Source organism: Capsicum annuum, chromosome 4 (assembly GCF_002878395.1).
Source record: "Capsicum annuum cultivar UCD-10X-F1 chromosome 4, UCD10Xv1.1, whole genome shotgun sequence".
Taxonomy (NCBI): Eukaryota; Viridiplantae; Streptophyta; class Magnoliopsida; order Solanales; family Solanaceae; genus Capsicum; species Capsicum annuum.
The window spans coordinates 193,851,457-193,876,065 of NC_061114.1; the positions used below are offsets into that span (position 1 = coordinate 193,851,457).

Genomic DNA, 24,609 nt, shown 5'->3' on the forward strand with positions numbered 1-24,609 from the left:
TATGATGCCAAACTGCAGGGTTGACTATAAACGTACATGTAACAATCTTGTCTCTCATTGATACATCTATTTATGATCTCACATGACGTGAACGGCCCCATATTTACCTTTTATACTTGAGAAAAATCATCATTTCACCCTTGAACTTCTCCGCATAACTTACTTTAGACCCTAAACTACATTCATTTACCCCCTTAACAACTTTATATTGAATTAATTTCACCCCATAAGGCTGACATGACATTAAAAAAAGAAATTAAAAACGCATGATTCTTGTTTTCCTTTAGAAGAAAGGGGCCACTAATATATATAAACTCTCCTTCCAAGGGGCCACTAATATATATAAACTCTCCTTCCCTTTCCTTCTAACCCCCCACCCGGTTCCGCCAACCCCAATCCCAACCCCAACCCCAACCCCATGCCGCCCCGCCAGTCCCACCCCTCCTCCTTCAACAACCAAACCCTCCACCCCATCCTAATTTCTCCTCCTTCAATTATCAAATCCGTCTCACCCATCCTATTCCCACATCAATTTCTCCTTTTTCAATTACAAAATCCGTCACCCTCCACCCTCAATGTAGAAAGTCAATTGGTGGTGCTAATGGTTGCAGTGAGGAAAAGAGAGCTTCACAAGTCAAATCACGATCGAAACATATCGAACCACCCCAAGTTAATCCAAGTCAACTTTTGATTTGATGAAGACAAAAAAAAAACACTCACTCGGCAACTTGCCAAAGTAGAAAACCCATTTTTTTTGTTTTTTTTAAGTTTTTTTCCAGCTTTTCCAATCAAAACATAAAAAAACACTTGACAATTTTTTTTTTTTTGCCTTTCCAATCAAAAAATCAAAGAAATAAAACCCCACAAAAAACCCATCTTCGATTTCACCCTTATTTCATCAAGTTAATCATAAAAGTGCATAAAAACTGAAACCCACGAAAAAGATTTAGAAACTTTTGAATATAGGGTAAAAATGGATTGTTTGTTGAGGGAGAAAGAGAAGAATAAGGGGAAGGAGAGAAAGGAGAAATTTGAAAAATGGAGAAGGGCAAGGAAGGGAGAGCTCTGGCTGAAGAATCTTCCAAGTGAAAGTGAAAACGAAAACATTTTTTCAAAAATATTTTTTTTGCGTGGCTCCGACGCGGCATTGACATGGCGCTAATGTGTGGGCGCGTGTAATGCACTCTCCGTTGTGAGAGTGGTATTATATCTTTAGGTGGAATTTAATTTACTACAAAATTGTTAAGGGGGTAAATAACTGTCAGTAAAGTTAAAGGGCTAAAGTAAGTTAAGCGGACAAGTTCAGGGGTGTTTTGATGAATTTTCTCTTTACTCTTTATATTTTAAGGGACCGTTCCCAATATTAGTTGGTCCAACAAACTTATCATAAGAACAAAGGACAAACAATTCTTGAAGAATCTTCTAGTTCTTCAATACATGTTTAATACTCAATATGCACATCTTCGGAATGTCACAATCGTTCATGTCAATATATGAACTTTATACTAGTAAACTCCAAGTTTACCATGTCATGCATTTTTTGCTTTAGTATACTTCTGATTTACCATGACATGAATTTTTTATCAATAAACTCCTAGTTTATTATGACATGTGATCTCATCATGTTCGGATAACTTTTCACATTCATATTCCATATCATAATAGTTTGGAGATATTCAATCTTCCAACTGTTCTACATCTTCTGGAGGTGGATTGCGATATCAACCAAAAACGCGTTCGAATTTATAGTCATAATAAACTAATATGTCATACTAATATAGTCGCATTCACCCCAAGGTATGAATCTGTATTTATAACAATCAAAATTCTCATTCCCCAGGAATAGAATATAATTGTGCCGTAAGTATATCAAATTATGATAGCTTATAACCTCTTTTAAGATATTGCTACTTCAAAAGTAAATCGAGGTATACATATAATGTAGAAAATTTTTCTCTAACATATCTTATAAGCATTATAAGCGTGTGAAAATATTCACTTTTGATGATTATTATCATATTGTGTCTCCACGCTTATATTCGTACATTCATTCACTTGTCTTTTTTCAGATATATTATACACTGGTACCATATTCACCTCAACGAATGGAGCATATATTCATTTGGACAAGTTTCATGGCTTTTTACCAAAAATCAATCATGTTGCCTTAACCATTATAACATCATCAATATGGTGCATTGAGATCAAACTCAATGTCTTATCCGTATAAAGGCGTCTTAGACCATAAATTGGTGGGACTTGAACTCAACATCTTATCACCATGGTGCATCGAGACTCTGACCCGCTATCTTACCCCTTAATGCGATAAAACATTAATCCACCGTCTTACTTTCAACTAATGACATAACAGCCATATTATTAAATAGATTTGAGATTGTTTTTCAATTTATAATCCTTTCGTTAATATGATTATTATGAAAACGACTATCAAATAAGTACTGCATATAAAACATATACATAACACGTAACTAACAAATAATGATTAAACAAGATTAAGCAAAAGACCATCAAATTACTTACTTGTATGCCACCTCATATATATTTTGTTATATGAGTAACTTACTTTTCAAGGTTGGTGCTGGTGGCTTACATCTAATAAAATATGAATGATAGTACTATTGGCTTTCGAAAACGGTAGTACTAATGTACACTAAACTTTAACAAAAAATTTAGAGACTCGTGTTGATAACGTGTTATGAAATATAAAGCAAGAACAAAAATAAATAGAAAGAGAAAAGAGGAGACTTCTTTATTTCTCTTGAGGAATGAGAGATGATTTACAATAATGAGAACCCATCTATTTATAGGGAAAATTCTTCCTAATTTCTCTCTAAAAGATAGCCATTTCATCTACTTGGGGCATATCCATTAAGTACTCTGATGCTTGTTCGATCACTTGAGAATGAGGAATTCCTTAGAGCAATTAATGCACTGATGTATCTTGCAAACACTACAAGGCCTGAGATAGCCTTTTCAGTTATTTGTTAGCAAGGTATAGTTCAGCTCCTACTAGGAGACATTGGAATGAGATCAAACACATATTACGATACCTAAAAGGGACTATCGATATGGGCTTATTTTATTTTAAAGATTGCAGTTTCGATCTTGTTGGTTATGCTGATGCTAGGTATTTATTTAACCCGCGTAAAACTCGGTCTCAAACAGGCTATGCGTTCATATGTGCGAGTATTGCCATATCTTGGGGATCAATAAAGCATCTATCGTAGCCACCTCATCGAACCATGCCGACATCATAGTTATTCATGAAACAAGCCGAGAGTTCATGTGGTTGCGGTCCATGATACATCTCATTTGAGAATAATGTGGTTTGGAATGTGACAAAGTACCCATAATTTTATATGAAGATAATGCAACATACAGGTTGGAGTGGCTTCGGTGGAGGACAAGATGCGGGAAGTTCGGTTGAGATGGTTCGGCACGTGATGAGGAGGGGCACGGATGCCCTAGTTCGTAGGTGTGAGAGGCTTGTTTTGGATGATTTCAGGCGGGGTAGATGTAGGTCGAAGAAATATTGGAGAGAGGTGATTAGACGTGACATGGAGCAGTTACAGCTTACTGAGGACATGACCCTAGATAGGAAGGTTTGGAGGACGCGAATTAGGATAGAAGGCTAGTGCCTGTGGGGAGTCGTAGTTAGTAGTTAGGAAAGCTTTAGCGTGAGGGTATGAGGGTAGGGGTGCCTTTGGTTCGTTAGTATAGGGTATTACTGTATGGGTGTCTTATTTTTGTTATTCCATCTAGTTTCATGCTTTATTATGAATTTGTTTATTATTCTTTGTCTTGAGCCGGGGGTCGATCGGAAACAACCTTTCTACCTCTCCGGAGGTGGTGGTATGGACTGCGTACATTTTACCCTCCCCAGACCCCACTGTATGGAAATACACTCGGTTTGCTGTTGTTGTTGTATAATGCAACATATATAGAGCAACTTAAGGAAGGATTCATAAAAGGAGATAGAACGAAACACATTTCGCCAAAACTTTTTCATATTTCGCCAAAACTTTTTCATACATATGAGCTCCCCAAAAAGTGATATTAACAAGCAACAGATTCATTTAACTAACAATGTGCTTGATTTATTCACAAAGTCTCTTCCAACTGCAACTTTCAAGAAGATGATGCACAAGATCGAGATGCAAAGGTTAAAGAATGTTCTCATTAGGAGGAGTTAATACGCGTTGTACTCTTTCTCCCTTATGAGGTTTTGTCCCACTGAGTTTTTCTTGTGAGGTTTTTAATGAGGCAACCTATATGCGTATTATTAAATATGTGTACTCTTTTTCCTTCACCTAGAGATTTTCCGTTTTGAGTTTTTCTCTAGCAAGTTTTAACAAGACACATTATCTATTACACATTCAAGAGAGAATATTATGATATTGATGTATATCATTTGTAGTGAATGCCTATCAAGACTATAGAAGGTAACTATCAAGATATGAAAAGTCTATCTTTTGGAGAGAAATTTTTCCTATAAATAGAGGAACTTTCTTTATTGTAAATCACCCCTCAAGAGAAATAAGAATTAATCTCTTTATTTTTCTTGTTCTTACTTTATGTTTCATAACACGTTATCAGCATGAAACTCTATCGTCTCAAATTTGACGGTTAAGGTTTTAGTTTTCTTTCTTTTTCATATGACTAATAATCTTACAAAACTTGAGTTTATTGCCTTTCAATGTTCGGGCAAGAACTACCTTTCATGTATTCCGAAATCCACTTAGATGTTATGAGTCTTGGAGACACCATAAAGAAAATACTACAACAACAACAACAACAAACCCAGTATATTCCCACATAGTAGGGTCTGGGGAGGGTAGAGTGTACCCAGTCCATACCACTACCTCAAAAGAGGTAGAGAGGCTGTTTTCGATAGACCCCCGGCTCAAGATAAGAGGCAGTATACAGAAGCATGCAAGACATAGAACAAGATAAAATAACACAGGTACGACATCCACAAAAAAAAAAATTACAATGCCAAACCAAGGACACCAAAATCCACTTGATTACTGACTATGACTCATCCACACCCTTAGCTCTCTTTCCTAATGTTTTTTCCTATACCTTCTTATCCAGGGCCATGTCCTCAGTCAACTGCAACAGCTCCATGTCACGTCTAATCACTTCTCTCCAGTATTTCTTCGATCTACCCCTACCCCGTTTGAAACCATCCAAGGCCAACCTCTCACACCTACGAACTGGGGTATCCGTGCCTCTTCTCATCACATGACCAAACCATCTCAACCTTACTTCCCGCATTTTATCCTCCACTGACACCACTCCCACCTTCTTTCGAATAATTTCATTTCTAACCCTGTCAGCCCTCGTGAACCCACACATCCAGCGCAACATCCTCATTTCCGCCACTTTCAACTTTTGAATATGAGAATTCTTACCCGGCCAACACTCCGCTCCATACAACATAGCAGGCCGGACTGCAACTCTATAGAATTTGCCTTTCAGCTTGGGGGCACCTTCTTATCACATAAAATTCCCGAAGCAAAACCTCTATTTCATCTAACCTTCCCCAATACGGCGAGAGACATCCTCATCTATCTCTCCATTTTCCTAAATCGTACACCCGAGATACTTCAAACTATCCCTCTTGCAAACCGCCTGAGAATCCAACTTCACTACCACCTCCTCCTCTTGCCTCGAGTCGCTAAACTTGTACTCCAAGTACTCCATCTTGTTCCTACTCAACCTGAAACCTTTAGACTCCAGGGTTTGTCTCCAAACCTCCAACTTATCATTAGCCCCTTGTCGCGACTCATCAATCAAAACTATATCATCCACGAAAAGCATACACCAAGGCACTTCGCCCTGTATATTCCGCGTCAACACATTCATCACCGCATCAACAACATAAAGAAAATACTACATCTAACTAAAATCATGCTAAGGCTATGATTTTCTTGCGTCATCATCTTGACAAAATTCTGAAAATCAAATATCTCACTACTAAGGATCCACTATTTTGTGGAATAACCCAAAAGAAAGGTTTGACCACTTCAAGATGGTCATCCTCCCCAAAGCACGATATAAATGGATGGATCTGAGGTTTCAAGACTATAAGTCTGTTCTGAGTACAATTCTGCCATGTTTAGCATTTCTTCTCACTCGTAACTAAGTGGAGAGACTGTCAATGATGAAGATATGATGGAAAAGATGCTCTCCACCTTTCATGCCTCGAATGTGCTCATGCAGCAGCAATATCGAGAGAAAAGTTTCAAGAAATCTACTAAACTAAGTTCTCATCTTTTTGTGACTGAACAAAACAATGATGTGTTAATGAAAATTCACGAGAATCGACCTACTGGATATGCACCATTCATTGAAGCTGAAGTAAATGATGTGTATGCTCACCATGCTAGGCGTGGAAAAGGTCACAGCCCTGGACGTGATGATCAAGAAAGAAATCTTGTTCCTGGTGTTGATTATTCATCGAACGAAAAGCACCATCAAAAGGAGAAAGGAAAAGATGAGAAACGTTAAGCAATTGCTTGTTTCGGATGTGGTGGAAAAGGACACCATGCATGTGACTGTCGTGCTCTCAAGCACTTGGTTGACCTTTATCAAGCATCACTAAACAAGAACGAAAAAAATCCTGAGGCTTTAATTTTCCCTCTGAAAATCATATCAACATAATATGTTCGGATGTGGCAGATTTTTTGAGCACTCTGAAGGAAAGATAAATCACTTGATTGGTGATGGTTCCGTGAACATGAAAGAATGAACAATTTTTTAATCTTTGCTAGCAATAATAGTTAGTGAATAAAAGATCATATAAAAGTAGTTGTTTGCATGAGTACTAGTTTTTTTAATTATTATTTGATTGATTTAGTTATTTATCGTAGTTTATTAGTAAATTGAATTCAATTTTGTTTTAATTAAAGACATCTTGTTGTCAGTCTTAGATATTGTATTTTAAATACTACTAACTTTATTATATTGCTACTTAGTTTTTACTTTGTAGTTTTTAAAAACATAAATATTTATCTTGCATATGTCATTTTATATGAATATGGAGAATTCTCAAAGTAAGTTATCCAATTATGAAGATATTTGTTTGATTGATTCTGACACAACTTATACAATATTCAAAGATGAAAAGTATTTTTCTCATCTAAATATGGGCAAGATAAATGTTACTGCAATTTCTTGTAGTGTAAATTTAATTGAAGGCTTCAAAAACGCCACTATAATCTTGCCTAAGGGAGCTAATCTCATCATAAATAATGCTACGTTTTTTTGCAAGTCTCGGAAAAACTTGTTGAGTTTAAAGATATCAGTGAAAATGGTTATCATATCAAGACAATTGATGAGATGAATCTTGAATATCACCAAGAATGTCTCGAACAGACATGTGTTATAGAAAAGTTCGATGCTTTATCTTCTGACCTTTATTGGACAAAGATTAGTGCAATTGAGACACATTCTATAGTAAACCAAAAGTTTACTAATTTCAATACTTTGAATGATCGTCTGGGACATACTGGATCTATAACAATGAGACGAATTATAGAAAATTCAAATGGACATCCATTAAAGAACTTGGAGGTTCTTTCAAATAGTGAAGTTTAATGTAATGCTTGTTATCAAGGCAAGTTAATTGTGAGGCCATCACCAATAAAAGTTAGAATTGAGTCCCCCGCGTTCTTGGAACGCATACATGAGGATATTTGTGGACCTATTCACCTACCTAGTGGATCGTTTAGATACTTTATGATCCTAATAGATACTTCTTCTAGATAGATTAAGTCAATTCGCCTTGATAATGTTGCAGAGTTTTCATCTAAAGCATTTAATGATTATTGCTTATCGATTAGGATAAGATTGGAACATCCTGTAGCTCTTACACACTCAAAATGGCCTTGCTGAGTCATTAATTTGAGATGGAATATAAAGTAAGATCACGAAGAATAGAGAGAAAACAAAGAGTAATTCTTATTTCTCTTGAGGAATGTTTTACAATGAAGAAAACCCTTCTATTTATAGACAAAATTCCACCTAATTTCTCTTCAAAGATACTTTCATATCTTAATAAATATTATATATATTCTTGATAGACATTCACTACAAATGATATACATCAATATTACTCCAAAAGATACTATCTATAAGCTATGGTCTTGCTATCAGCGGCAGACGTTTAATTAATGACTCAGAAAGGCCATTTTGCGTGTGAACATGAGTTACAGGATGTTTCACTCTTATCCCAATCGATAAGCAATAATCATTAAATACTTGGGATGAAAACTCTGCAACATTATCAAGGCGAATAAACTTAATCTATCTAGAAGAAACATCTACTAGGAGCATAAAGTATCTAAATGACCCACTAAGTAGGTGCATAGGTCCACAATATTCCCATGTATGCTTTCCAAGAACGTAGGGGACTCAATCACAACTTTTGTTGGTGATGGCTTCACAATTAACTTGCCTTGATAACAAAACATCACATGAAAATTCACTATTTGAAAAAACCTTCAAATTCTTTAACGAAAGCTCATTTGAATTTTCTATAATTCGCCTCATCATTATAGATCCAAGACATCCCAGATGATCATGCCAAAGTGCAAAAGTATTGAAATAGTAAACTTTTGATTTACTATAGAATATGCCTCAATTGCACTAATCTTTAACCAATACAAGCCGAAAGATAAATTAGAGAACTTTTCTATAACACACATCTTTCCAGAGACATTCTTAGTGATACCAAAATATTCAAGATTCATCTCATCAATTGTCTTGATATGATAACCATTTTCACGAATATCTTTAACACTTAACAAGTTTCCCAAAGACTTAGGAAAAAACGTAGCATTATTTATGATGAGTTTAGCTCCCTTAAGCAAGATTATAATGGCTTTTACGAAGCCTTCAATTAAATTTACACTACCAGAAATTGTAGTAACATTTATCTTGTCCATGTTTAGATGAGATGAGTTGTGCCAGAATCAATCAAACAAATATCTTCATAATTGGACAACTTACTTTGAGAATTATCCATATCTTCAAATTAAATAACATACACAAGATAAATATATATTAAATATTTGTGTTTTTAAAAACTACAAAGTAAAAACTAAGTAGCAATATAATAAAGTAAAGGATAAAACATTAATGTAATTCCTTTCTTACAATAAAACATTGAAAATGACATGTTTTAAAATATGTATAAAATAAAAAGGATGACACATCAAGGCTCATTAATGCAAATTGCTTTTTCTATATTTTTTTTCTTTTTTTAAAAAAGTAAAAAAATATGCTACAAGGAAATTTAAAAAAAAAGGTAAACAATAAGTACTTCCCAAAGGGGACCCCACCAAAAAGTAAGTTTCCTTTGTAAATACGTCACTTTCTCTTTTTTTTTTCTTTCATCTTTTGACTTTTCTATTATAATGGAAACTAGGTCCACATGTAGAATTTTTTTTCATTAGGATCCGTTTTTTTGCTTTTCTTTTAGTAAGCAATCTAATAGTATTTAAATTATAATAACTAAGACCAACAACAAGAAGTATTTAATCAAAACAAAAAAAATTGAATATAATTCACTAATGCATTACGATAATATAACTAAATCAATCAATATTAATTAGAAAAACCAATACTCATGCAAATAATTACTTTTACATGATCTTTTTTTCATTAACTATTATTACCAGCAAAAATTAAAAAATTGTTCATTCTTCCATGTTCACGGAACCATCACCAATCAAGTGATCTATGTTTCCTTCAGGGTGCTCGAAAAAATCAGCTATATCCAAACATGTGATGTCAACATAATTTTCAGAGAGAAAATTAGCTTCAGGATTTTTCTCTTTCTTCATTAGTGATGCTTGATAAAGGTCAACTAAGTGTTTGAGAGAACGATAGTCACATGCATAGTGTCCTTTTCCATCACATTAGAAACAAGCAATTGTGTCACGTTTCTCATCTTTTCGTTTCTCTTTTTGATGTTGCTTTTTGTTTGATGAATGATTAACACCAGGAAAATGATTTTTTTCTTGATCATCACGACCATGTTCAGGGCCGCGACCTTTTCCATGCCTAGCATGGTGAGCATACACATCATTCACTTCAAGGAATGGGGCATATCCAGTAGGTAGATTTTCATGATTTTTCATTAATAGATCATTATTTTGTTCAGCCACGAAAAGATGAAAACTCAATTTAGTATATTTCTTGAAACCTTTCTCTCGATATTGGTGCTGTAAGAGCACATTCGAGGCATGAAAGCTGGAGAGCGTCTTTTCCATCATATCATCGTCATGGACAGTCTCTCCATATAATTTCAAATGAGAAGAAATGTTGAACATAACAGAATTGTACTCATGAACAAACTTATAGTCTTGAAACCTCAAATACATCCATTCATATCATGCTTTTGGGGAGGATGAGCATCTTCAAGTGGTCAAATCTTTCTTTTAGGCTATTTCACAGAACAAGTGAATCCTTACTAGTGAGATATTCGATTTTCAGAATTTCGTCAAGATGATGGCGGAAGAAAATCATAGCCTTAGCACGATTTTGGTTAGATATTGTATTTTCTTTCTTTATGGTGTCTCTAAGACCTATAACATCTAAGTGGATTTCAGCATCCAGCACCCATGAAAGGTAGTTCTTGCCCGAACTTTGAAGGGCAACGAACTCAAATTTTGTAAGATTATTAGCCATATGGAAAGAAAAAAAATAATACCTTAATCTTTAAATTTGAGACGGCATAGTCTCATGCTAATAACGTGTTATGAAATATAAAGTAAGAACAAGAAAAATAGAGAGAGATGAGAGGGTAATTTTCTCTTGAGGGATGATTTACAATGACCAAAGTTCCTCTATTTACAGGGAAAATTCCACCTAATTTCTCTCCAAAAGATAAGACTTTTTATATCTTGATAGATACTCACTAAATCTTGATTGATTTTGATAAATATTATCGATATTCTTGATAAACATTTACTACAAATTATATACATCAATATCATAAATTTTTTCATTGGGATCCATTTTTTTAAAACATTCTAATAGTATTTAAAATATAATAACTAAGACCAACAAAAAAGGTTGAATTTAAAATATAGTCCCATTGGAGGTTGGCTATGGATGGATTTAAGAGAGGTAGAGGTAGGATGAAGAAGTACTGAGGAGAGATGATTAGATAGGACATGATGCAACTTCAATTTACTGAGGACATGACTTTAGATAGGAAGTTATAGAGGACACATGTTAGGGTAGAAAAATTTGATAGTTATGTTTGTCTTACTTGCTCTTTTGTACTATTAATTGTAGTATTACTCTTGTAATTTCTTGTCCATTGAGTGTGGTTATTATCTACTATTTGTGTGCGATTATTGTATTATCTTGTTATAAATACTGTCCAGGATGATTAGGATGACTTGTTAGGTTGCCTATAGTACATTGCCATTACTTTTTCATTTTCTGTATTTCTTTCTCTATACTACTTTGGATCCTTTTTCCTTGAGCCGAAGGTCTATCTAAAACATCACTACCTTCAAGGTAGGGATAAGTTCTGCATACACTTTATCCTCCCTAAACTCCACTTTGTGGGATTACCCTAGGTATGTTGTTTGTCGCCCTCACCTTCCATTGAAAATCAAATTCTTTATTCAATATTGTTTTCTTGGTTATCTCTATACTCTCTTCCCTTCGTGTCTTTGGGAGCACATGCAACTTAAACCCTAGGAAGGATAAATTATCCCATCATGCTCTTAAACATGTCTTTCTTCGTTATTCTTAGGTTCAAAAAGGGTATTGTTGCTTCTCTTTTAATCTTAGTCAACAGCTTAAGCTAGTATTGTGGAAGGCGCTCACTATAGCACCTTTGGCGAGAGGCAAAGCCTTGTCGATCGAGGCAAGGTGATATTTGGGAGATGGGAAAAAAACGCTAAATGACAAGAAGCTAATAAAGGCGACAATGGCGTCACCTTTTGCTTTTTTAAAACTGACATCAATCTAGGGTTTTAAAAGTTAAAAGACAATATTCAGGCTTTATTTGCATTTTGCACATACTTTAGGTGACTTCTCTCCAACAAAACTTCAAAAGGCACATTTTTTCACTTTTCTTTTTCCTCCACTTCGCAACACTTTCCTCTTCGTCTTTCTTCTTCTTCTTTTCAGTTCTTCTTCTCTTTTATCTTTCACGACTCTTAACATGTACACAACTTCTATTCCTATGGTTTTTTTTTCTGTCTTTTAGTATTTGCTCGTCTTATGAATTATTGAGTCATTCAAGTTCTCGACTTTTAGTATCTACTATCTACTTTTAGTTTTTGAATTGAAACAGTTTGCTAATATGTTATTGTCATTGAGATTTTGGTCATTTATATACGCAATAAAATATTTTAATTTTTTGGTATTAATTGGCGCCTCACTTCAAAAAGGCAAGAGCCTCGCCGCTAGCCTCGCCTCGTGGCCATGTCGCCTTTCACCATCCAGAACACTGCCTTAAGTAGATGACATATTTGTTGAATCTCGACCGTACTTCACATCTTCTGATCATCTTGATATATCCACAATCTTACCTATACTGACTTTTGAGGAATATACAAATACTTCTACGTCTCTATCCACCCACAGGGCCACCAATCTTGCACTCCTGACTTATCATCATCATTTGCGTCCAACATCACGCCAAGATGATTCAAGTCTGCGCCGGGCCCTCCACCTACTACGAACTTGTCTCCTTAATCAACCGCTTGCACTTTGAAAAAATAGAGTCACTCATAATACTCATCCTCTATTATAATTTTTAAGTTCACCTATCAGCACCTCATTATGCCTTTGTATCATCTTTGTCCTCTCTTTTCATACCTAAGCCTACAGGTGAAGCACTTTGTCATCCAAGATGGCGACATGCTATGATTGATGAGATGTCTATTTTGCATGCAAATGGTACTTGAGAGCTTGTTCCTCTTCCTTCAGGTAAACCTACTATTGGTTGCTTGTTCCTCTTACTTGGCTCGCGTTGCTGCCAAAGGGCACACTAAGATATTTAGGCATGATTACGGTGATACTTTCTCTTTAGTGGCCAAAATAGCATCCGTCTATTTTTTTATCAATAGTCCTTTTTTTTTATATAGTAAACAATTCTTTTTTTTTATATGGTAAAAAATTTATTAACATTTGGGGGAAACCCCGTATACATATACCTAAAAAAAAGAGAACCTACACCAAAATATGGTTCTCAACAAAGGAGGTCCGGGACTCGCAAGTACACCAAAGGTAAACTAGGTACAAAATACAACTCTTTAAATTTACGAAATAAAGTTTCACCCCTTCAAAAGCCCTCATGTTCCTCTCTTTTTAAATGACCCATATGATTGCTAAAGTACATCAATAGTTGTTATAAATTATTGGCTTGTATATCAGGTGGACATTAAGAATGTTTTTCCCCAGGGTAACCTTACCCTTAAGGATGAAGTTTATATGGAGTAGTACTTGGTTTTCTTGCTTAACGGGAGCCTAGCAACCTTTTATGTCGATTGCGTCAATCACTCTATGTTTTGCAATAGTTTCCTGAAACCTAGTTTAGGAAAGATATAATACATAATTACCTCTTTTAACTTATACCTTATTTTTAAGAAGACACTAACAGTCTGAACTTTGCGTAGGTCCTACTACCCACCGAACAATTTTGAACTAATACTTTTACCTCCCTTTTCGGCCAATCCCACTTTAAAATAAAAAGTTATTTGCACACCAATCTTTGATGACCACGTGTCAAAATGCCACAGAATTTTAAAAAGAAACTATTTTTAATAAATAAATTAGAAAGGCTTCCAAACCAATCCCTACCTACTCCCCCTACCCTCTACCGTCCTTCTTCAACGATTAATAACTTCAACTTTCATAAATGGAAACAAGAATGACCTCCATTTTATGCTGTCATAATTTTAGGAAATGGTCACCATTTTATGCTATTTTTCTCCCTTTGAAATTATACAAATATATCAATGGCCAAGAATGGCAAACCACCTGCCATCTTTTGTCGCAAAAAGATGCTTGTTTGCTTGAAAATATGGTGGCTGATAGTGACAATTTCCCTCCACTTTTTTTTCACTTTTTATTAACTCTTCATTGGAAAATAAAAATATCGATAGATATAAGCCCAATTTCTCTCTACCTCTTCGGAGGTAGTGGTATGGACTGCGTACATTTTACCCTCTCCAGACCCCACTATGTGGGATTCTACTGGGTTTGTTGTTGTTGTTGTTGTATAAGCCCAATTTCAGCCGAGTAATGAAAAGAAGAGAGCCAAAAAAAAAAAGTAGAAAATAAAAAGAGAAAAGAAAATAGGAAAATGTTTTTAATAAATAAAAGAAATACCATTTTTTTTTCAATATTGATCACTTTCTTAAGGAGTGCGAGCCACACTCTCTAGGCCACGTGGCTAAAAAGGGTATATTAATATCAGTTTGAAATTGTTCAGCGGGACATTGGACCCCTGCAAAGTTTAAGTGTCTTTTTAAAATTTAGGTACTACTACAACAACAACAACAACAAAAAAACCAGTATATTCCCACAAAGTGGGGTCTGGAGAGGGTAAGATGTACGCAGTCCATACCACTACCTCTGAAGAAGTAGAGAGGCTGTTTCTTAAAATTTAGGTACTAGTTTCGGGGAATTTCATATATTTTCTCTTTAGGAAATTCAATACAATAGTTCAGGAGTTTGGCATGACCCATAGTGAAGCTAATCACTGTGTTTTATCAACATCTAGCTCCAAATATGTGTATTTATTTAGTGGTTTATATTGATGACACCGTTATCATAGGTGATGATCAGAATGATATCACTAATTTAAGGCAACATCTCTTTCATCACTATTTCTAAACTATAGACCTCAACAAACTGAAGTATTTTCTAGTTATTGAGATTGCTTAATCCAAATCAAGTATTGTTACTTAACAACAAAAATACGCCTTAGACATTCTTGAAGAGACAAGTATGATGGTTGTTAACCCATTGACTCCCTTACAAATCTGAATGCTAGACTCCTGCAAGGACAGGGAGAGTCACTCAGTGATTCTAGAAGATATTGGCGTCCACTTGGTAAGTTGAATTATCTCATAGTAACTAGACCTGACATTTCTTTTCTTGTGATTGTTATAAGTCAGTTTATAAATTTTCCCTGTGATAGTCATTGGATGTAGTTGTCCGCATTTAGCAAAATGTAAAGTCAACTCCAGGCAAGCACTACTTTTTTTGGGATCGAGGCAATGAGCATATCGTATACAAATGTTGATTGGGCATGACCACTCTTTGATGTTCTACATCAAGATATTGTGTCTTAATAGAAGGTAATTTGGTGTCCTGAAAGAGTAAGACATAAAATGTGGTTGCTCGATCTAGTGCAGAAGAAAAATATCAAGCAATAGTTGTAGCAACTTATGAGCTAGTTTGAGTCAATACTCAGAGAATTAAAATTTGGAGAAATTAGTCGGATGAAACTCGTGCATGATAATCAAGTTGCCCTTCATATTGAATCACATTCGATATTTCATGAGAGTATTAAGTACATTGAGATTGACCATCACTCTATTAAAAACATGACCATCACTCTATTAAAAACAGCTACTCCCAGCCGATGCTAGAAAATTTGTAAAGTCAAATTGACTACAATTAGTTTTACCAAATCTCTCATTGTCTTCGTATTAATTACATCTCTAACAAGTTCGGTAGATATGACTTATATGCAACAGCTTGAGGGGAAGTCGTAGCATGAGGGGAAGTCTTAGTATATTATATGTAGTGTCCTACATGAAAAGGATTATTATGTATAGTCTGTAAGTTACACCTAGTCAAAGGCGAACCCAGGATTTAAAGTCTATGGGTGCACCGGTGTTGTCAAAGGCGCGCATAAGCCTCGAAGCAAGACTCAAAATGTGTTGAGCGCTCGCCTCGCTTAATGTGCAGCTTAGGTTCCAATTTCTAATACATATTTTCCCTTGTCAATGAGGCTTTCTAAAGTGACGGACTATTTCACTTTATCAAAATAAATTAATTTTTTTATTCATATATTTGTCATTCATACTTATATTATTAGTCTTGAACTAGACATATATTTATATTTTTTCTTGCTTTATGCCTTTTTTGGTTAAATCTCACACTTGAATGGAACTTTGTACTCAAACACAATACACCATGAAGCTTTTTTATGTTTATTGCTTTTGATAATATTGTGGTGCACAATATTATCTTAAGACGTTAGAAAAACTTTCAGTGTCGATTAAAGGATATTATCATATTCATTGGTCGCCAAAGACATGAACAATACGGAAAAAATAAATATATAGAACAAATATGAGTTTCAAGCTAATAGTTTTACTTTCTTATAATATAAAGCTTACTTTTAACAATATTGAATAATTAGTTGTGGTAGCTCAATGATCAAAGATGATTCATTTTACGGGATAGTCGCAAGTTCAAATTCCCAATCCAAAAATTTTGATGTTATAAATTTAGCAATAAGCCAAGTATTGAAAATAAAAGCAAAAACATCGCGCGACTCAGGGATCATCCCTGGTCGTGTGGATGGAAGCAATGGCTCCAACCAGCGCACCTAGGTGCACTACCATTTATCTTAGGGTGCACTATTAACTATATCCCAATTTCTAAAGGTACATACACACAACAACAACAACAACAACAACAACAAACCCAGTGTATTCCCACTTAGTGGGGTCTGGGGGGGGTAAGATGTACGCAGTCCATACCTCTACCTCTGATGAAGTAGAAAGGCTGTTTCCGAAAGACCCCCGGCTAAAGGTACATACACACATATACATATAATTTTTTTCAACGTTAACGGGTGCACGTGCACCCCCACTGAAACATGTGGGTCCGCCACTACACTTAGTGTAACAATGAAGTTTTACACCATTCAATAATATTTTTCTTGTGCCTTCACTTCTAACATATTCTACACACAAAACCAAACACTATTGGCTTCATAAGATGCTTGAGGTATATTCACATAATTTTCTGCGCAAACCACAAATTGTTAGGAAAGGGAAGTTCAGCCTTAAGGATAGAGATGACATTAGATGTCTTCAACCCATTGTTCTTTCATTAGGTATCTTCGGCACTCCATATTTTTGTTCTTACAGCGTCGCCCTACACTAGAGGTGGAGTTCATGCTCGACCATTCTTCATTTTCCTTAACATGATCTTTCCCATGATTGAAAACTACGGAAATGAAAGATATGAAAACTACAAGGGAAAAATAAGTGGGGACATGGATAGAAAATTGGTGGTCCAAGGAAATTATCTGTCAACCCATTCTTCTTCCACTCATGGTAAGAGTGCAAATTGAAGGATTTCTTTTGTTTATACAACACTGATGATAAACAAGTTATGCTTGGTTTCTGACTATTTTATTTTGTAGATAATGGGTTGAATGTACCTTTTAGAAGGTATTTTAATGATAAGGAGGTTGATGAAATAATTGCTGAATCTGTTGAATGTGGTTACTCTGGCTGATAGCAATGTAGATCTGGTTGAGTAAAAGTGGGGAGTTTTATTGTGAGAAGCTGCTATAACACGGTGCAGAAGCAGGTTGGAAACTGGAAGGCTGATTAGGCAGGGAGGATTGTAGACCTACCTATTAGTCTAGTAGGAAGAAACTATGATCATGAAGGATTATAGACCTATTAGTATAGTGGGAAGCATATACACAATTATTTCTAAAGTGCTGGATGAGTCTCTTTCTACTTCAGTGAATAGAAGGTATTTTAATGATTGGGAGGTTGATGAAATAATTGTTGAATCTGTTGAATGTGGTTACTCTGGATGATAGCAATGTAGATCTGGTTGAGTAAAAGTGGGGAGTTTTATTGTGAAAAGTTGCTATAACACGGTGCAGAAGCAGGCTGGAAACGGGAAGGCTGATTAGGCAGGGAGGATTGTAGACCTACCTATTAGTCTAGTAGGAAGAAACTATGATCATGAAGGATTATAGACCTACTATTAGTATAGTGGGAAGCATATACACAATTATTTCTAAGGTGTTGGATGAGACTCTTTCTACTTCACTGAATGCTTTTGTGAAGGACAGACAGATTTTGGACGCAGTGTTGGTGGAAATTGAAGGATTCAAGGAGAAAGTAAGGAGTGTTAGGTGTGTTGTGCAAACTTGATCTATGAGGAGTGTAAGGTGTGCTGTGCAAACTTGATCTTGGAAAGGCATATGATCATGGAGTGAAATTCCTAGATTCCATTATTCTTCAAATGTAATTTAGGGAGAAGGGTAGGAAATGGATCTACTTTTGCATCTTTTCGGTGAGATTTTCTGTGTTGGTGAATTATAATCCGAGCGGATTTTTGGGGAGCTTGAGGGGTTTGACAAAGAGGACCCTCCATCACTGATGCTGTTTATTCCAATTATGGAAGCTCTGAGAAAGATGATAGATAGAGCTATTTTGGGGGTTACTAGAAGGGTTTCGATGCTATTTATCCATCTGTTTCGGGGGTTACTAGAAAGGTTTCGAGGCTGCAGTTAGGGGAGCAGGGACAATACCTCCGTCTCACTTGTTTGCAGGTGATACCTTGATTTTCTGTGATGCAGTGATGACCCGTGTGGATAATTTATGCCAAGTTCACACTTGGTATTAGACGGTGTCAGATCTTAAAATTAATTTGAGGAAGTACGGTACTGTTGGGGAGGTGATTGACATTGGATCGCTTGCTAGTCTTGAATTATAGGGTTAGGACTTTCCATCTGCATATTTTGGAGTACCGTTAGGTGCTTCAAATAAGGATCTTACGATGTGGAATCCGATTCTTCAGAGAGTTAAAAAGAGACTAGCAAGGTGGCTATAAAGATACTTGTCCAAGGCTGTCAAGGAAGTGCTTATTAAGAGCACTTTATCGAGCATTCCCACTTACTACATGTCTTTGTTTCAGGTTCCAACATCGGCCAAGGAAAAGTTGGAAAAAAGTTGAAAGATTTTTTTTGGAATGGGCGGATGGGGCAAGAAAAGAAAATGTCAAATCATCTAAAAAAAATGGGGAGGCCTTGAAATTAAAGATTTAAAAGTCTTCAATAAAGCTTTATTTGGCAAATAGTTGTGGAGATTTGTGGTGGAGGTACAAACTTTGTGTAGGGAAGGGCTGATGGTTGATAAATAAGGGATTATGAAAGGTGGCTGGAAAATTAGAGATAAGTGGTTCGTGGAGAAATATCATGAAGGGATGAGATTATTTTGTGGAAAATATCTCATTCAAGGTCAGAGAGTTTATTTCTAAGGATATAGATGATGAACGTATTATTGAGAGATGAATTCCATGATTTGTACAAAATATCTTGTCAAATAGACTTGACAAAAAAATTAGGGGAACACAAGTAGGAGAGAATGGAACTTGAGATTTAAAAGGGATTTCAAGATCGGGAAGTGAGTTCAAATATTGTTAGCCATACTTTATAGACAAATCAATCCAGTGGATAATCCCGATGTTTGGTGGTCGGTCCTTAGAGACAATGGAGTATTCTCGATGAAGTCCTATTATGAGAAACTTTTAGTTAAGGAGTAGTTTGATTTTCCATGTAATGCAATATGGGTTCCAAGTGTGCCCAAGTGTGTGTTTTTTCACTTTGGCTAGCCACTAGAAGGGTGATTTTGACTGTGGGCAATTCCAAAATCTGTGAAAGAGTTGATGTTCAGTCGTAAGAGAGTAGGAGAAGGAGGAGAAGACGAAGGTCTAGGAACATGGTTCCGCTTGCGTTAATGTGGGAGAGAGAGAATAGGAGAGCTTTTGAAGGAGTACAGTCCAAAGTCCAGTTTCTTTCAGTCGAGGAGTAGTTTCCATTCACTTTTTTTTTTGGGTATAAACATGCAGTTCCTTCTTGTAGATGATTAGGCTGAGTTTGTAGATTTTTTACTCTTTGGTAGACCCCTTGTTTACGGCCAATATGGCCATGTTTATACTTTTTTGATCTTGAAAAAAAAAAAAAAGCAAAAGCATCTCCCGGGATTGCATTTTTGGATGGATAGCTGCAAAAATGCTTGCATAACACGACAACCATATAAAAGAGAGGAATTTCAATGTGCAGCAGGTGTTTCTTTTGCGGAAAAGCTGTGAAAACAACTAATCACCTAACACTACACTGTGATTGGACCTGGCAGATTTTCACGTCTTTTTTGTGTGTTTTTGGGAGCAATAGGTGATGCTAAAGGATATTTTAAGAGTTTAATGTCATGCCGGAAGGCACAAAGGACTGGAAGACCATCTCATTGAGCAACAAGTGGACTATTTGGCCAGAAGAACTAAGGGATGCTTTGAAGAGAAGAAACAGCACATTTCTTTTGTTAAGTACAAGAGTATATAGAGCTTATGTATCTGGTATAAGGAACACCAGATAAAAGATTTGGACTATCTTTTTGACTTTTGGACTCTACAAAGATCTGATGTAAGGAGTCTTTGTAAACCGTTAAGTACTTGCTAAGGTACCTTCTTGTTACTTGATTTAATAAAATTACTATAAGTTTATCAAATAAAAGAACTCCCCAAAGCATAAACAAATTCTAAGAGAGGTAAAGCTGCAATTGCCTGTCAAAATTGTTCTAATTTTCAGCAAACTGAAGAGAGCACTAGCAAAGGGAGAAGGGAAAAAATGTAGTATTGAAACACATGAAGAAGGAAAGCCAGACATATTTTCAGAACTTTAAAGGTTAGTGATCCCCTAAAATTTCAGCACTGGTGGTTGCCTAGATTCTAAATGTCACACGATTTTCAAATCTTTGATGCCAAAACTAAGGACCAACCAACAACTTGAAACTTCAAGTGAGAATGGTCATGGATGGTAAAGTTCAAAAAAGGCCATATAACAAGCTCTAGCATTGCAGTAACCATATATATGCTTTCAGGCATACATTATTTTATTTCAAATTAAACACTATATTCTCAATATCATGAAGTAATGTTGTGGATACCTGTCTCCATCCCTGCTGTGCAGAAGTGCTTTCTGCACTTGGTTGTGTTTCAGGTGACGCAATTAACTTGTGCCACAGCAATGAGACAACAGAAAAACATAATTCTTGTTTCTCCGCAAGTACCGACTTTATAAGATCTTCTGCATTGCAATTGAATCCTATATGCCTGTCCATTGTCAGAAAATTTGCCAATTCCGAAGCATCTAAAGGGAAACTTGCAATCCCTTTACCACTGGTACACTGTGCAACCTCGCTTGCGTGTAAGATTTTCTCACTCATAGTTAAAGTTTTACAATCAGTTGAGTGTTTGCACTCAAGCAACGATGACTGCTCTGCAGTTAAGCACGAGCAATTGCTATATTTATTATGTTTTTTCCCATTCAAGCACGAGCTTCTTTTCTTAAGAACAGGTGCAGGTATTAGGTGTGCCTCCAACGGTTCGGCCTTGTTGACAATTGATGCAACAACTTTGCTATGAATGTCAATGAGGTTATACAGTGAAGATGCTCTGGAGAGAATCTCATTATCCCACTTGCACCGAATTAAGACCGAAAGAGCATGCATGCAAGCCTTGGAGTGTCTAAACAGATCAGAAATATGTGCAGCTACCATAGCTGCCGCAACTATCTCATTTGAACTGTAGCTCCATGAAGTTCCAATAGATGATGGTTTCAAAGAGAAAAGAGCCTCCAGAATTGCCAATATCCTCCGAGAGTGACAAACAGCAGAATGAATCCCATTTTCTAACTCAATAGACGAATCATTTGCATGCTTTGCAGCATCCAGGATAGTTTTTGGATCCGAATAATTACTCCCTCTTGAAAGAAAAGGAAAGAGTTGAAGTTCACATGAAAGAGCACAGACAGCAGCAAGAACATAAGAATCAAAAGTTGAAACTGGTCCTTTCTTTTGCACTTTTTTGGTCTTTCTTTCTTTGTGCTTTCCACTAGCTTCCAGTGAGTCTGAACCCATTTCACTAGGTTGGAGAGAATCTTCACCTACAGGCTTTCTGCTCCCATTTGTTTTTGCTTCATGATTGAGACATACAGTTAAGACAACAAAAAGAAGACGAGAAGCAAGCTCTACAGAAGCACATGAATCCAAGAACAACGAATGAACCATTGTTCGCAATTCTGCCACGGCAAGGTTTTTGGAGGCAGAGCCAAAGACGTATCTGGCTTTTCTGATTTCTTCTCTAGAGGACTCAGATGGGAACGTTCTCTGAAGAATTGCTTCCACTGTTGCCACAAATATTTTCATGAGACAAGTTTCGGATGGACTTCCACGAGGAAGATACTCAAGAACCTTAAGTAGTGGAATATACAGGTTCCATGATAAAACAGGTGGTTGCAGAGGGGTGGCAACTATAATTTCAGGAAGATCAACAACTGATGAACTTAAAGGAATCAAGCCATAAGCAGCTTCCCATATGGTACATATTCTCCATTCAACCTCAGGTCCATGTGCACAAAGCATTGATGCAATCCCTTGCGCAGTGGCTTCAACTGTGGCTTCTACTGCAGGCACTTCTCTCTGAAGAACATTTCATGATTGGAAGTCACTATCAAAAACAACCACTTGATAAATTTGGAATAGTTCTGAAGAAAGTCCAGATTTACCGCAAAGTTAACATTCAATTATCAAACCAATGGATATACCTGTTTTTTATTGCATGAAGTATAGCCACCCAGTGGTTCGTGTTGAACTTCAAGTCCAACTTGTCTTAATGGAGGAAAGAGAAGAGCAGGTTGTGAAAGTACTCTGAAAAGTAAAGCAGCTGCAGCATCTGCGGCAATGCCTGCTCTCATGGACATGGCAATTCCTATAGCACGCAAGAAGTGCAAATGCATCCAATTCCTAGGAAGCTTCAGCAATACATAGAAGGTTAGAAATTCTACATGTAAATCCCAAACAACCATAGTTAAGACAAGACAAATTCAATCAGTGGAGTATTAAATTAGGCAGACTAGAATTTGATATGGTAGCATTCCATACTTAACATAATAGGTTTTGGTGGTGAACATACAAAATTCTTAATTTCTACAAAGGACTTCACAAAAAGCTGAGAACAAAATTGAGAAACTGGCAATGAGCAAGAAGACCAGCCATTACAGAATGGCTTTATTGAAGTCAGGCAAGATTAGTTCGGTTTTTAAAATTGAAATGAAATCAAAATAGCGATCAATTCTCACCATATGAGCAAGTTAGTTGTGGTTTACACTTTACAAGATGCATCTAAAGAGTGTAGGCATATTAAGCAGTGACTCAGGGAAATGAAAGCATGAAAACAGTACAAGTAATGTCTACAATTCGAGGTACATGCCACGTTATGGATGTAGGACTAAGGGATGTGACATAATTTTATTACAGAAATGGTGTCTGTTTGGTATATCCAGGAGGCTAAGACCATCCTACATGAAAAGGACCTTAAGAAATTATGGTAGAAGAAAAAACTGTTCTATGATGGATATAAGGCTTTGCACCTTGAAAACAGAGACTTCATATTCAACCTGTAAATAAGACCTACATTTCTGATTCTCCAGGCTCAACATTCAAATCTCAAATTGTTCATGGTATTATTTAATTTGAGAAAATAATAAAAATGGTCCCTTATGTTTGGGAGTAGGTTTAAAATAAGTCCCTAAAGTATGCTATGAACAGTTTTGGACCTTTAAGTTTTCCAAAAGCTAAGGCTTATGGTTCCAGTCAAATTATTAACGAACTTTGTTAATTAGATTAGACAGGAACTGTGGAAAAAGAAAAGAATTTAGCAGGAATCATATTTGGAGGTACAATTTTTGTGGTTTTTGCTGCTTTTGATCTCTTTCTAGAGTTTGGTGCAATTTTTTTGGTTTAAGTTATGCTATATTTGATCTATCTGTTGGTATCTAGCATAGTGTTTTGTGTTGCATTCTAGGATTTAGGGTGTGTTTCGTATGAAGGAAATTGTTTTCCATGGAAAATGTTTTCCGAGAAAACAAGTTGATTTCTTACTTGTTTTCCTATGTTTGGACGGTAGATGGAAAATATTTTTCGAAAAATATTTTATAGTGTTTGGTTAGTGAATGAATTTTTTTTCAAAAAATACATTCTAGTGTTTAGCTAAAGCGTAAAAATACAACAACAACAACAACAAACCCAGCGTATTCCCACCTAGTGGGGTCTGGGGGGTAAGATGTACGCAGTCCATACCTTTACCTCTAAAGAAGTAGAAAGGTTGTTTCCGATAGACCCCCGGCTCAAGTCACGAGATACCACACAAACTCATAGTAAAGCACAGAACTAGATTACATAACATAAATACGGCACCCATAAGTATTAGAAAACAGAGGAAAGCACACAGATTCGTAATAAAACATGGAACACGGAATCATAACAAGAATAAAACCCCCACCAAGTAATTCCCTACACTAGCAACCCAAACCGGCCCTAGTCTTCTGCCCTAATTCGCGTCTTCCAGACCTTCCTATCTAGGGTCATGTCCTCGGTGAGCTGTAACTGCTCCATGTCCCGCCTAATCACCTCACCCCAGTACTTCTTCGGCCTACCCCTACCCAGCCTAAAACCATCCAACGCTAGCCTCTCATACCTACGAACCGGGGCATCCATGCCCCTC

At 36.2% G+C, this 24,609-nt stretch overlaps 1 protein-coding gene across 4 annotated transcripts in view; it reads right to left on the reverse strand.

Annotated features, from left to right (window-relative positions):
* Positions 1–24,609, reverse strand: part of LOC107855063 (protein GIGANTEA) — an 82,070-nt gene that overhangs the window by 5,612 nt on the left and 51,849 nt on the right. For all 4 annotated transcript variants that reach the window (XM_016700045.2, XM_016700046.2, XM_016700047.2 and 1 more), the window contains 2 exons: positions 22,652–22,858; positions 20,994–22,526 (listed from right to left, as the gene is read on the reverse strand). In XM_016700045.2, coding sequence (XP_016555531.2) covers positions 20,994–22,526; positions 22,652–22,858 — 1,740 coding nt within the window. The remainder of the gene's footprint in view (positions 1–20,993; positions 22,527–22,651; positions 22,859–24,609) is intronic.